The 14,830-nt window shown below is 41.6% G+C and overlaps 2 protein-coding genes across 6 annotated transcripts in view; both read left to right on the plus strand.

The window, feature by feature from the left end:
* Fndc3a (fibronectin type III domain containing 3A) overlaps positions 1-2,699 on the plus strand; it is a 190,252-nt gene extending 187,553 nt beyond the window's left edge. For all 5 annotated transcript variants that reach the window (XM_021257842.2, XM_087197348.1, XM_004844172.4 and 2 more), the window contains one exon: positions 163-2,699. In XM_021257842.2, the coding sequence (XP_021113501.1) occupies positions 163-477 (315 nt within the window). In that variant the 3' untranslated portion in view covers positions 478-2,699. The remainder of the gene's footprint in view (positions 1-162) is intronic.
* Positions 2,700-12,471: 9,772 nt separating this feature from the next.
* Positions 12,472-14,830, plus strand: Mlnr (motilin receptor). Its single transcript, XM_004844171.3, is given in 3 exon segments — positions 12,472-13,122; positions 13,124-13,451; positions 14,338-14,830. Coding segments are annotated over 3 exon segments (1,191 nt in total). The 5' UTR covers positions 12,472-12,591; the 3' UTR covers positions 14,670-14,830.

Below are 14,830 nucleotides of genomic sequence, written 5' to 3' on the forward strand. Positions count from 1 at the left end.
TACCCTTACGCAGCAGACAGACAGGTACTTTAATGATTAGGTATTTCTTAATTGTCATTAAGAGGATTAAACTCAGTGTCACATCAGAATTCAGAAACTAGGCATTAGTAACACATTTTCTGTCCACCTTTCACACACAGTTCTTCCAATATTTTTTAACAGGTTTACAAAGGTCCTGACTCTTCATTCCGGTATTCCAGCCTTCAGCTGAACTGTGAGTATCGATTCCGTGTGTGTGCCATTCGCCAGTGCCAAGACCCTGTGGGGCACCTGGACCTAGTTGGTCCCTACAGCACCACAGTGCTCTTCATCTCTCAGAGAACAGAACTGCCAGCCAGCACCAACAGAGACACTGTGGAAAGCACCCGGACACGGCGCACCCTTAGTGATGAGCAGTGTGCCGCTGTCATCCTTGTACTGTTTGCTTTCTTTTCCATTTTGATTGCCTTTATCATTCAGTACTTTGTAATCAAGTGAAAATATAACTTTAACACTGTATTACATTTTATTTTGTCATGTACTAAAATTACTTCTATATTGCTTTTACAAAAACAGTGGTATTTAGCACTGGCATTGAGACTATATAGCACATCATTTTTGTCATTTTCAGTGCTTATACATATTGTTAGGTAGAGAGGCTGGCACTTTATTAGAATGCAAGCCACAGAAATACCAATTTGGGGAGGGGTGTTTTTTTTGGTTTTTTTGTTTTTTGGTTTTTTGGTTTTGGTTGGAGCTTTTTATTTTTTTTGTTTTTCTGTTTTTTGACATGCCTTCTTGTAGAACAAACTTTCTCAGAGGCAACAATTTATAACTGATATTTTGACCAGACAACATGAGTGTAACAGTGATAACCTGATTTTTTAAAAAAATTATTATCAACTGAAATTTTCAGAATGACCAGAATTTACACTAACATGCTATAAAAAAATGTTAAAGTCTGATGCTGTGAAAGCAATCTAGTGCTGTATTTCTACCTCCTCATTTGTCTTAATTATTTGGTAAGTGGGATTATGATAGATAACTGGAGAGGCTTAGCAAACAAACTGGATGAAAGAATATGTGTGAAAAAAGGAAGCTTCTTGTTTGATAAATGTGGAGTTCTTCATTACAAGTATATATTCATAAATTCACAGATGAGTCACTTAAAGAAAGCACAGGCAGTTTATGCAGCCTAAAAATATTTTAATGTTTACTCAAAAAGTACCTCTTCAGGTTTGGAGAACATGGAAAAGAACAGGACTTTTAGATCATAGCTTTTAAAACTTAATCATAACACACTCTGAATTTCAAAATTATTTGGCTTCTGTTTTGTGAGTTTTTGAACTATGAGTATTTGTATAAGGGCATACACCTACTTACATGGCATATATATAAACTACCCATACAAGTGTAGAAGTGTAGAATATATATATACACTCCATCCCTCTGGTGTAGGCTAATTTTGAAGGACTCCCATAAGTTTTGCTGCTGCTCCCATAACTACTGCCATCACCAACAGAATTCATAATCATACCTAACCTTTTTGTTTGGGGCACCAAATCTGAAGACAAAATTAATTTGCACCAATAAACTTCAAGCTGCTTTCTTTCTTGAAAAACTAATGTTTAATGTATAATGTCTGTTTGGATACTGTTCCAAATTGTTGATTGCATGTGGTTAATGTTGCATTAGAGCACTTTGCAATTGCATAATTCATTTATGTTTTGTGAATTTGCATTTGTGAGTTACTGGATGATCAGATTGAATTTTTGTCAAGTATCACATTGTACATCTTGCCTAGATGTTGATGACTGCCAGTAATAATAGTTAGTAATGAAACTATCTGCAATTCTTGTTTTATCACATCTATTACCTGTAAAACACCTGTAACTAGCTTTTTTAATTTATTATTTGAATTTTAGAATAGTGGATCACTAATTTTTAGTTGCTGAGATTAGCATTTTAGTGATTACTAAGCACTTCAGTCCGTCTTTGAAAAAAGGAACGTATGTTTTGTGCTTTGAAGATCTCTGAAGAATTTCCCTTATAATAGAATGGGCATGTATTGTAATTGTTTTATGTCAAATGATCTGTGCTGTAGAAAAAAAAATCATTAACCTTTGTTCAAAAAAGAAACAGATAAACTTGGCCTTTCCGAGTGGTAAGAATGATCTGTCACTATAATATACTGTATGTTTACATTATTTAAATTTAATCTCTTATGTATAGGGTGATAATCTTTCCCCAAAACAATTGGGATTGTTTTCTAGAAACTTCTTAAAAATGCCACATTTGGCAGAACAAACGAGTTTGAGTGTAAGAGCCCAGAGATTTCTATATAGTTGAATGTCTAAAATGGTAAAATGTACCACTGTGGCAAGTTACAGTGGCTTATGTTTTTCATAGTAATTCAAATGAACTCCTATTTTTGATAGTAAATGTCATTTAATTGTGTACTTGCCATTTGAGCCTCACTGCAAAATTAATGCAGGGGAGGAAAACAATTTTTAATGTAATCTTGATTTTACCTCATATACTGTACATTCCAAAAACTCTAAACTTTTTAAAGATTATAGATACACTACCAAACATACCACCTTAAAATTGTATAAGGTTGAGCTTCTTACAAATGAAAATTATAATAAGAATACATAAACTATGTAGCAAAAGTATCTTTAAAATCCATGGAAAATAAAAGTTGTATCATTCTTTTTTGAGATATGTTTATTGTATTCATATACATTTCATTATTTGCTGCTTCATTGAGAAAATGAAATAAGGTCTCCCCTCTTCCAGTGGGCTTAAAACAATTTTCCCAGTAGTGTCCAAATTTTCAACCTAAGAGGACCCATATTCATTATATAAGATAGAGCACAGTAGACCAAAGAATGAAATTAGAAGTTTTATCCTAGTACTTCATTTTGTGCAATTCATTAAACATCTTGCTTTACATACATAAAGAATAAAATGAGTCTGAACTAAACTTTTCATTGGGAAGGAAAAGCTGGGGATGGTGTCACATGCCTCTAGTCCAAGCTATTCAGGAGACTGAGGCAGGAGGACCTCAGGAGTTCAGGGTCAGCCTGGGCAATATAGGAGACCCAATCCCTAAATAAAGAAGTTTTCTCAATGAGAAGAAAACCCTTGACCTCTCCTTCCTTTCCTGCATTCCTCACCCATTACCTAGCACCTTCTTTCTCCTACCTCCGGTCCAAAAGCCTTCCTTTTTTTAGTACAGTACTGCCAGGTCTGCCTTCCACCAAAAAGTTCAACCTTCCCTCTCATTCATCTTCCCTCAAACTTTCTATCCCATGGACCTCCTCTTGGGGATTCATTGCTTTTAAAATCCAAGTGGATCTCTAATTGCCACACCATGCAACTACCACATGATAAAGTTTAAAATGTTAGACAAGGGAAGGAGAGGTATGTTGGATGTAGGACCATCACTCCACAAAAGCAGCTAAGGAAGAGTCCAGCTTTGAGAAGGACATAATACCTACAGGTTTGCACCTATCACCTCTTTTTCTATAGACTGGAAACAAATTTTATATAAAAAGGGCTTCAAGACTAGACAAACTGAATGAGTCACTGAAGCCATGTGACTGATAATCATGATGGTGAGTATCTCTTGACCACTTAATGTATCCTAGGCTTTGTGTTCACTGCTTAACATCCATTATCTCGTGTAATACTCTTACTGGCTTTATTATGTGTATACTAGAGTACAGAGCAGTCAAGCTGTCTCCCAAAGATCAAATGGCTAATAAATGATTGAGCAGGGATTGGAATTGAATGTTGGTCTAGTGCACTTATACTTAACCACTATCCTCTTCTGTCCCCAAAAGTCCTCAGTTCTAAGAAGGAAATTAAATTAGTATTGCATTTATGAGAACTTTTATTGACTACTACCTGTATGCTAGGCATTGTGCTAAGCACTTCGCCATATCCAAAATAACCCACAGGCCTGAACCGAAGGAACTCAGAAAAGAATTTGGTGTGGGGTATTGAACTAAATGACAAACCAAATTGCTTTCATTTTTAATTTCGTCTGCTACTTTGACTTCCATTTGAGCCCAGACTGAGCCCTAGGAATAAACCATCCTTTTAAATATCCATCCAAGAATGAAAGTACCTCTCTTACCCCCAGATGAGACAAACTGATGTGCTCAAAAAAATAGCACAGATGCAGATGAATCTAAAAAAAAGAAAAAAATGCTAAGTGAAAGAAGCCAGACACAGGTCATATATTGTATGAATCCATTTAAATGAAATACACAAGTAAAACCATAGAGACAAAGTTAATGATTGCCTTGGGTGGAGGGGGAGGAAATGGGGAGTAAATGCTCAATGGGTATAGGGTTTTATTTCAATTGGTTGAATTTTATTTCGACTTTTAAAAAGAATGTAAAACATACCTAAAAACCAATATAGTACACAGATCACTTAAGACTGGAAAATTCTGGGCAACATCAAGTCAGTAAAACCAACCTAGTCATTAAGCTCACTTTGCTAAGAGACAGGCTAACTTCTCACTTCCTTTCAAACTCCATCACCAAGGCGCTGGGAATTTAGCTCAGTGGTTCCCATGCCTGCCTCACATCCGCAAGGTCCTGAGTTCGTATCCCTAGTGCCAAAACAAAAACTCCATCACCTCCCTATGTATCCCCACCCCTTTCAGTCTGCAAGAGCCTGGTTGACAACTAAATGTCAAAATATGCTTGATAGCTCTTAAGGGATTTGGCTAGCCCAATCATAAGTACTAACTTTGTCCCTCACTATTTCTGGGATGAAAAAAGAAAGTACCTTTCAGTTTCCATTTACCAGTGGCAGCTGCTGGGCAGTAAGAATATTCATTTTTAGTAGGATAAAACCTGTACTCTTGTCATCCACCTTCACAGGGGGCTCACTAATCTTTGTCATACTGAGCCTTTTTCTCAGGAGAACCCGTGACCAACAGAAAGTTGCTAAAGAAATAGCCAAATGTGTAAAAAATCTGGGCCTAGAAAAGTTGCTTGAATTTGCTCTGCCATGTGTCCCTGCTGTGCAGAGAAACCTGGATGGCAGCCTTTGGGGAATATGGCCTAGACCTCCAACATCTTCCCGTTTTGCAGAACACGCTGAAACTCTAGAGCTTTATATGAAGTTTCCCAAATATAAAGGGTTAGTCCAAAATGTTAGGAAATGTAGGCTAGGAGTGTGACTCAGTGGTAAAGTGCAGGCTTATGTGCAAGGCCTTGGGTTTGATCCCTAGCACTAAAGAGGGAAAAAAGGCTAAGAAATGTGTGTTCTTTTCTCAGTGTCCTTTTGCACAAGAGTTTGTGTTCTCAGCCTCTGTTAAAGATGGGGTCAGCCTAACCCTTTGGATGAAATCCTCTAGTTATTGGTATATGGCCTGCAGGTTACCAGAACTCCTTAACTGGAGACCTTTTACAAATAAGAACCAGCTCTACACGATTTCATACTGGGCTTTCCATCTCCTGGTGCTTACATTCAGGTGGGCATGAGTGCATTGGTTGATTTCATACCTGTGTGAAGATACAGGTCTGGAGACAGCTTCATTTTATTGAAGTTGTTGTATGGTTTTTGTGACTTTAATTTTTTTAACTCTTGAGGACTAGGTACAGTAGCAGTAACCAAACTCAGATCAACTATAGGAATCTTTTTCTGTTTTTTTTTTTTTTGGGTACCAGGGATCAAACTTGGGATTTTGCACTTGCCACTGAGCTAAATCCCCCAGCGCAACTACAGGATTTTTTTACTACATTCTCTGCCCTAGAAGATGGGAAAGGAGTGAAAACAAATTGGGGAGATCATGCCTAAAAGGTAATATATTTAAAACCACCCAACAGTAAGTTTTGTTAAGAAAATTCTATCATCCTGGGTGTGATGGCACACACCTGTGATCTCAACACCTGGGAGCCTGAGGCAGGAGGATTGTCACCAAGTTCAAGGCCAAGACTGAGCTACACAGTGAATTCAAGGCCAGCCTGAAGCACATAACAAGACCCTATCCCAAAAAAACAAAAATGGGATGGGTGTGAGGATGTGGCTCATCGAGAAGGCACTGGATGCAATCCCCAGTACTGGAAAATAAATAAAAGTTATGTTATGCCATGTAGCCAGCATTCATCAAGGGTAACACTTTTACTGAAGACAGTCAAGCTCAGCCTAGAGCCTTAAATCAGTATTCTGTAGTCACAATGGAAATAAGTTTCTAGTGAATATTTATTGAAAACCAGGTGTCTGCTCTCATTAGAACAAAAGGGACTCATCATGTACATATCACAATCAAAAGTTTTTGTTCAGAAAATCAAGTTATAAATATGGTAAATTTTTTTCTAACCATAGAAATACTATTTCAAAGAAATACTACAACTTAACCATTAAACTAGTACTTGAAGTTGAGCTTTCATGGTAGGACTTTTTCTTTTTAAAAAAATGCCTTTTTAATGCATTCATGGATAACAAGTATTTTGTGACTCCTCATTCTAGGCTCAGAAGGTAGTCTTTGAGACCTTGTTTCTAACCTTGGGTTGCTGTGTGTTGCTGTCTGAGGCGGGTGGGCATGGACCGCCAAATGTTGAGCTCTTGTCAACTGAGAAGAAAGTCATGCAAATTTTAAAGTTCTTCCAAGAGACTTTCATGTCCTGGTTATTAAAAAATATGAATAATTAGGGCCAGGGATTTAGCTCAGTGGTTCTGCCACCAGCCTCACAAGTGCAAGGACCCAAGTTCGATCCCCAGTACAAAATAAATAAATAAACTTTTTAAAAAGATATGAATAATTGATATAACTTTGTAAAAGTTTTTCTTGAAATGATCTAATATTTAAAATATATATATTTTAAAAGTTGTGTGGTGGGAATGTGAAAGCAGAGAAATCACTTGTAAATGGAAAATTTTCTCTGCACAACCAATTGTAGAGGAGAGGGGTCGACTTTAGCAAAGAATAAGTTACAAAAATTAGATGTATCAAACCATTTATATCTAATGTGGACAGTGTAAAATTGATTTTTAAAATATTTAAAATATTTCTTAATCAGAAAGAAAAATTCTCAAAGCCTTTTGAAGAGCATAAAATGATGCAGATTGTAAACTTGTATAAAATTATCTTGGTGAGAATACAAATTGTAAATTAGATATTTGTAATTGTTTACCATTTTGATGTTATTTTTTTTCCTGGAATTCATCAGAACTTTTGTTTTTATTTTTGTTTTCTTTTTCATTTTTTTTAAAATGTGCTGGTTTTGGGCCAGGGATTTAGCTCAGTGGTTCCGCCACCTTCTTCTCAAGCGGAAGGACCTGAGTTTGATCCCTGGTACCAAAAAAACCCCAAAACACACACAAAAAAACTGAACTGGTTTTAATGCAGGAGCCTTTTCTTCCCTAGAAACCCCATTCAAACAGAAAAAAAAAAAAAAAAAAAAAAAAATATATATATATATATACACATACATACACACAAAACAAAAACATACACACACACACACACACACACACACACACACACACACACACCGCAAAACAAAAACTGTAAAAAAATATTTTTAGGGGCCAGGAATGTAGCTCAGTGGCACCGCATCTGCCTTGCAAGTGCAAGGTCCTGAGTTCAATCCCCTTTTTTAAGGCACCAAAAGGTAGTTTTCATCTGGTGTTTTTCATTTAAGTTTTAAGAACAACTAGTACATATTTATACATTTTTTGTGCAAAAGTAAATGAATGGCAATAGATTTTTTTTTAAATATTGCATACTTCTGTGTGAAAAAATCTACATAATATTTCCCTTAAATATGCATTATTTTAATTGTGAGTTTTTACTGAATTAATCTGAAATGTACAAGCCCTGGATTTGCAACAGAGTGAGAAGTTACTTTTTTTAATTGGAAATTCTGCAGAAATTAGAACTCTTACCATGGTTCGAACTAAGAAGGGAAAGTAGAGAGAGGAAAAGGGTGAGATTTTCCAGCACACTTGTATATGTGTATTTCAGAACCTTTTTTAGATCTAAAAGTTGTACATTGCTGGGAAATTCAGAATTTCTTTTGTTTCTTTTTTTCCTTCCAACATTTTACAGTGAATTTCTTTTATATATAGCAAACAATTGGAAAAATACAAAAATATGTGAAGTTCACTAAAAGAAACTACAGTATAGTGCTGGTACAGAACACTAAAAGACTGATAAAAAGAAACAATAATAAAAAGCCTCCATATTACATGTCATTCATATATCCTTGTGGATGAGAGCTATGTACTTTAACACACTTTTTTAGAGGAATAAATTATTGAATTACTGAAGAAGAAAAGAAAAAAAGAAATGTGTGTCATTTGCTGTAGGTACTCACTTTTCAATCACTGCCTTATATATTGGCCCTTCTGTGAGAAAAGCGAATAAAACCTACAGTTTTTATAAGTTTCAACAGAAACTGCACCTGCGTGTGAGTGACATACCCTAAAGCTCCTCAAAGCTTTCCCTGTCCTCCCATTTGTCTACAAAATTTCTGGAAGATGCTTTTCTTAGCATCCATGCAGCTGATAGTGCTATGGTCCACACAGCAAGAGGCCACACAGCACAGTGGTTATGCCTGTGCAGTCTGGAACTGGACTGGACAGCACTCCCCATAATTACTGGCTACCCCAGTGACCTAGAATAACTGGATAACTTCTCTAAGCTTTGATCTTGTCTATAATATGGAGATATCAAGAGGATTCCCCCCCCATAACAGTTAAAGATTAAATGAGGTGAAACATGCAAGTATTTGGAAGAGCAGTTTACACACAGCTTCATTTTTAATCCAGGACATTCCCACCCTGCCAAGGGCCAACTTGTGAGGCCTCCAGCCAGGGGCCAAAGGCCTATTAATGACACCAACCTCTTCCAGGGACAGGGCCATATCCAAGCCAGACCTGGACTCACTCCTGTCCCCACATGATCACCACAGGAGAGGTACACACCATTCCGGGTCCACTGAGAACTCCCTCTCATTAGATGAACTATGAAGTCAGAAAGCTGGTGAAAAGCTAGAGAACTAAAAAAGTAGAAAACCAATTTGGTCAGTTTTTAGATGCCTTGCCCCATATCTTTCTAAAACATGAGATGACAAGCCAATAATAAAGGCTCAGCTGCACTGTAAGAGCCAAGTCTTGCTTAAACCTCACTTTCACAATGGTATCCAAAAAACCTGCTATGCATCCATCTCTTTACCGTGCTTTATCTTAAAGTGGATTATCAGTGAACTCTTACTGCATACCCGATGCAATCAGAGCACTGTTCTCCATACTGGAAATCATGAAAATAAAGGCCCTTGCTTCTGTAGAGGCTTATTCATTCCCAGAGATAAATATTTATCAAATTCTCATTTTGAGCCAGGTACTAATTCAGGCACCAGGGAAAGAACAATGAACACAATAGATTAAAAAGCCCTGCCTTCTGGTGCAAATGATATTGGGAGATGAAGAGACAGATAATAAAATAGCTGAGAAAATTAAATAGTGTATTGGTAATAAGCTGTGAAGGGGAAATACAACAGAGAAAGGGGATACCTGAATGGCAGATGTGTGATGCAGAATAGGCAGTGGACAGGATTCAGCTGGCAGGGGTGCTGACTAGAGACCTTGAAGATGCACCAGGACAGGAGAGGCACTAGGCAGAGGCTGGAGTAGCCCATCAAGCCATGGGGCATAATGGAAGAAATGAAACAGACTCAGGGATCTATAACCTATGCAAGCCAAGAATTCCCCTGAATCAAAGGAAAGGACCACACATTCACAAGTCATAGTACATTTGCCACAGAAGATAGCAGAGCAGCTGGTGACTAGGCAGGAAGGGAACATGGAACTGGAATCTAGCAACTGGCATCCCAGGCACCCTAGGAGCCAGCACAGACTTAAGCACTTGTCCCTATTCTGGCTGCACAAAGACATTAAAGCACCTGGGCCCCTATCCCCACATACCTGGGTCACCTAAGGGAAAGACCCCATGAAAAAACTGAACCCTACCTAGAGGGTCTGTGACATTAATCAACTGGACTGTGCTGTACTCGGGCTAGATCATTTTCTCTTGCTGCCTAACAGCTGAGAGCTCAGAGAAAATCATATCAACTATAAATGAAGAAATTACATTTTCTCTGACTAAGGGGAGGAGGAAAGGAAAGAAAAGAGAAAAAGTAGAGACAGTAGATACTCTACAGTGAATACAGTGAAACTCTAAATACAGTTTTGCTGAAATCACAGAAATGATCCAGAAGGGAGGAAATGTTGATGATAGATGAGAGAGGGAATTAATAGAATGATTCCTTCCAAGGTAAATAGAGTGCCTAAGGGGCTGAGCTGACTCCAGATACAAGCACCACCAATTCATTCATCTGTCCAGGAGGGAAAATGAGGGAGTGTATGCATGGTAGTAAGAAGTTTAGAAATTGCCTTCTGATTGCTTCTTTTTTTTGTTTTTCCAGAAAAACAGGCACACAGTCCTAGAGGGAGGAGGGGAAGGAATTGTTGGTATTTACGGAGAGAGGAGGGCACACGACAGGAGTGGGGATGGGGAGGAAGTAGGGTATTTAGATGGCAGGAGTCACCAGGCTCTAGTGAAACAACTCAACAGCTAAGTAGAATCCTGCATGGAGTGGGCAGAGAATTCCACTTAGCCACTTATGCCAGTGCCCTCCTTGGGTAGACAGAATTGACAACAGAGAGCAGGGCAAGGGAGCTGAGCATGACTGCCTGGGGGTGAACATGACAGCTCATGGAATTTAGGCTGGCAAATGAAGGGAAATGAAGACACGAGGCAGGTGAGGGACAGACAAAAAGGTAGGAGTGACTGACTGGAGGACTCCATCCGGTGAAGGATTATAGGAGGGAAGGCACAAGTAAAAGTGAGCTCAAAAGAGTGGGGATGGGGTGAGAAGTAGGGATGACTGCAGTCAATACAGAGTGCTCCCACTTGATAGTAAGGAATAAGCTGCATCTACCAGAGTGGCTTACAGATAGGATCCAGGGCATGATTCTTGATAGAAGGAGGCCAACAACCCAAAAGGCCAAGGCAAGATGCACGTTAGTGGGTGTGTACTTGTGAGAGACAGCGAGGCACCTCGTCCTCAGGGAACAAGGGTGAGTGACTGGGAGGGCCTGTAGACTGTGGCGCGATGAAGCTAGGCTTTAGGGTGGCTAAAAATAGTGATGGGGGTGGGGATGACAGGAACCCCCACCAAGCCATGGTTCCTGCAAGAGACAGAGAACTCAACAGAAGCATGTTTCTAGTGTGAAGGCAGGTTTCAGGTTCAAAAGAAGTAAAAAGGGAACTTGGAGATAAAAGCTTTAAAAATATATATTTTTGGTTTTATTTTTTTGAGACAGGGTCTCACTATGTAGCACAGACTGGCCTCAAACTCACAGTGATCCTCTTGCCTCAGCTTCCCAAGTGCTAGGATTACAGGCATGTGCCATCACGCCAGGCAAGAAGGCTGAAATTTTAAGCCACAAAAAGATGGATGAAAAAAAAATCACTAGACATGAGTTTATTCACACAGAGATACAGGACTTGGTAGAAGAGCAATATGGGAAGTTTCAGCGAGGATGATGGAAGCAGAGACAGACTGAGGAGGTGGAACTGGACACTGGTGAGACATCAGGCCTGCAGGCTCTGGGATCAGACCAGCCACCTTCCGTGTCCCAGGCTACCTGCTTGCTCTAAAGAGAGACCCACTTTGTCCACAGGAAAGGAGCTGCTCAGGGCATAGGAGTAAAGGGAAAACACAGGGCCAACCACAACCTAAGCACTGCATGTCAGCCATTGTCATCAAGACCATAAGGACTGACCCAAACACCAGTTTTCATCCTTTTCCTAAATTTTCATTCTTTCAGGTGTTGGCAAATAGCCTGGTTTATAAAACATTCTGTAGATAAAAACAGCATATGGCACGTGTAAGACATAACATTTAAGTCTAGTTCTTTATGGTGAGTAAACATGTTCATATTTGTAGATTTCAGAGACCCTTGAAATTAGTCAACCTCCTCCACTACCACTTGCAAAGTGGGCTGGGTGAGGTTAGCACTGGTCCAGGGTCACATTGCAACTCCTGTGGAGCCAAGACCAGATCTGGGAAGGACTCTAAACTCTGATCTAGACTGTTCTACTATTTAGGATTGTACTATTTCCTTCCTGGTAGTCATTGAGAGCATTTCCAAACCTCCAGGACACAGCCAGCACCCAAGATTCCTCACAAAGTCCCCTGTGTACCTGGCTGACAAAAACACCCGCACTGCGCTGGGTCCAAGGAACCAGCTTCTCTGGGATTCAGAAACTGCTACCCAGGACGGGGCAGGGCTCGTGCACTGCAATCGCCGCCCGGTGAGGTGTGCCAGCTGGTAGCCAGAGAAGCGCCCTGGAATACAAAGGGACTGGGAAGGCCTAGGAGCCAGGCGAGCCGAGGCCAGGGGTGGAGACTTCGTGCTGCTGCTCCCAGCTCCCTGCAGCTTCTGCCCCAGCTCTGATCTGCGGCTCCCGAACCTCTCAGAGGCAGGGCTTGGCTGTGCGCAAAAGGGCTCGCCTGGGCCCCCGCGCCACCGCGTTCTGCCATCGGGCCGGACACGCCTGCTGGGCCGCTAGTTCCCATGGGCAGCCCCTGGAACTGCAGCGACGGCCAGGAAGGTGCTCGGGAACCGCCGTGGGCAGAACTGCCACCGTGCGACGAAGGCCGCTGCTCAGCCTTCCCGCTAGGGTCCCTGGTGCCGGTGACTACCGTGTGCCTGGGCCTGTTCGCAGTCGGGGTGACTGGCAACATGGTGACTGTACTGCTCATCGGACGTTACCAGGACATGAGGACCACCACCAACCTGTACCTGGCCAGCATGGCCGTGTCCGACCTGTTCATCCTGCTCGGACTCCCTTTCGACCTGTACCGCCTCTGGCGCTCGCGGCCCTGGGTGTTCGGGTCTCTGCTCTGTCGCCTGTCGCTCTACTTGGGCGAGGGCTGCACCTCCGCCACGCTGGTGCACATGACGGCTCTCAGCGTCGAGCGTTACTTGGCCATCTGCCGCCCGCTGCGGGCCTGCGTCCTCGTCACCCGGAGCCGCGTCCCTGTGCTCATCGCTGCGCTCTGGGCGGCGGCGCTGCTCTCCGCGGGGCCCTTCTTCTTTCTGGTGGTGCCTCCAGCAGGACCCAGGCATCTACGAGCTGCCAGAATTTAACAGGACTGAGCAGGTTACTCTGTCACCTGGAGCGCCGCCGTCCCCGCCTTCCGGGCCCGAGGCCGCAGCGCTGTTCAGCCGCGAGTGCCGGCCGAGTCGCGCGCAGCTGAGTGCGCTGCGCATCATGCTGTGGGTCACCACTGCCTACTTTTTCCTACCTTTCCTGTGCCTCAGCATCCTCTACGGGCTCGCTGGGCGGGAGCTGTGGAAGACCCGGGGTCTGCTGCAAGGCCCGGCTGCCTTGGGACGGGAAAAGGACCATCGGCAGACCGTCCGCGTCCTGAGTAAGTGCTGACCTCTCTGTTCCAAACACAGCAGCCCGAGGTCTGCACCGCCAGCGGGGCCAGGGAAACTCTACTGGCCCTCGGTTCTACATCCGGTCTCCAAAGAAAGCTATACCCTGTCTCCCAGTACTAGGTTCACGAACTTAATTCTTTCCACGATTCTGGTGGCAAAACAAACTGGACGAGAACCGAATCAAATAAGGTCAACATTGAACCTAACCATTGAATGTGATTCGGTTCTTGTCCAGTTAATTCTGTTTTAGACCAGAATCGTGGAAAGAATTAAGTTTGAGAACCGAGGCACCACCTTCTGGGGAACACCTGGGTATCCCAGAAAGTGAGATAAGCGGTGGTCTAGTGAACAGCAGTGATTTTCCGAAGCCGCTCAGGGCTCTTGATCCTATTGCCTCTGTCAGATGCTACTGCTGTGGATTACTCAGTACCCTTGAGAAAACAGGGTAGATTGCAGTAAGCTTAAGATTTTATTGAATGTTAAGTTATCCTGAAGGCTAAAGTGAACCATGCCCATATCAAAAAAATCAAAGATTGTGTAGACCTGTTGCAGAATTCTTTCCAACAAAGAGCAAAGAACATGTCTCTGAAGTGGGTTTGTGGAAGCAAGCTTGCCAAAACAGCAGTTGCCTTTCTGGTTTGTAGCCAGACTTGAGAACACAGATATGAGCCTAACATGCAGGCAGGTTTAAATAAATATTGATGCAGTTAACCAACTGGATTGTTTGTTTGTTTGGTTTTGGTTTTTGGCACGGGGATCTTGCTAGGTACAAGTTCTAATTTATTTTGCTGTTACTGCAGATGGTTTCTTGGAGGGATCCTTATTTGATTTTGAGTGCTTTTGCTAATTATGGCACCTGTCTTGTTTTTGCAGTAGTCGTGGTTCTGGCATTTATAGCTTGCTGGTTGCCTTTCCACATTGGCAGAATCATTTACATAAACACGGAAGACACCCGAATGATGTACTTCTCTCAGTACTTTAACATTGTTGCTCTGCAACTTTTCTATCTCAGTGCATCCATCAACCCTATCCTCTACAACCTCATTTCCAAGAAGTATAGAGCAGCTGCCTGTAAACTGCTGCTCACAAGACCATCCAAGCTGAGAGGATTCTCTCCTCCAAGCCGGGAGGATCCTAAGCAGGACACTGGAGAAGACAGTGCTGGCTACACAGAGACAATGACTAACTCAAAGACAATGGCCTAACCAGCCCAGCAAAGCCAGTTCTGGGATTCTGGGGACAACAGATCTGTACAGACATAAGTGCAAGTGAGGGGTGGATGCTGTTAAGAAGACTGGAGAGTGGTTACAATTTTGCAAGTTGGTTAAGAAATTGTCAACAAGATTTTTTTTTAACCAAGGTATGA

The sequence above is a fragment of the Heterocephalus glaber genome, unplaced genomic scaffold (genome assembly GCF_053883595.1).
Source record: "Heterocephalus glaber isolate CG9 unplaced genomic scaffold, H.glaber_assembly_v1.0 deba00001666, whole genome shotgun sequence".
NCBI classification, from domain to species: Eukaryota; Metazoa; Chordata; class Mammalia; order Rodentia; family Bathyergidae; genus Heterocephalus; species Heterocephalus glaber.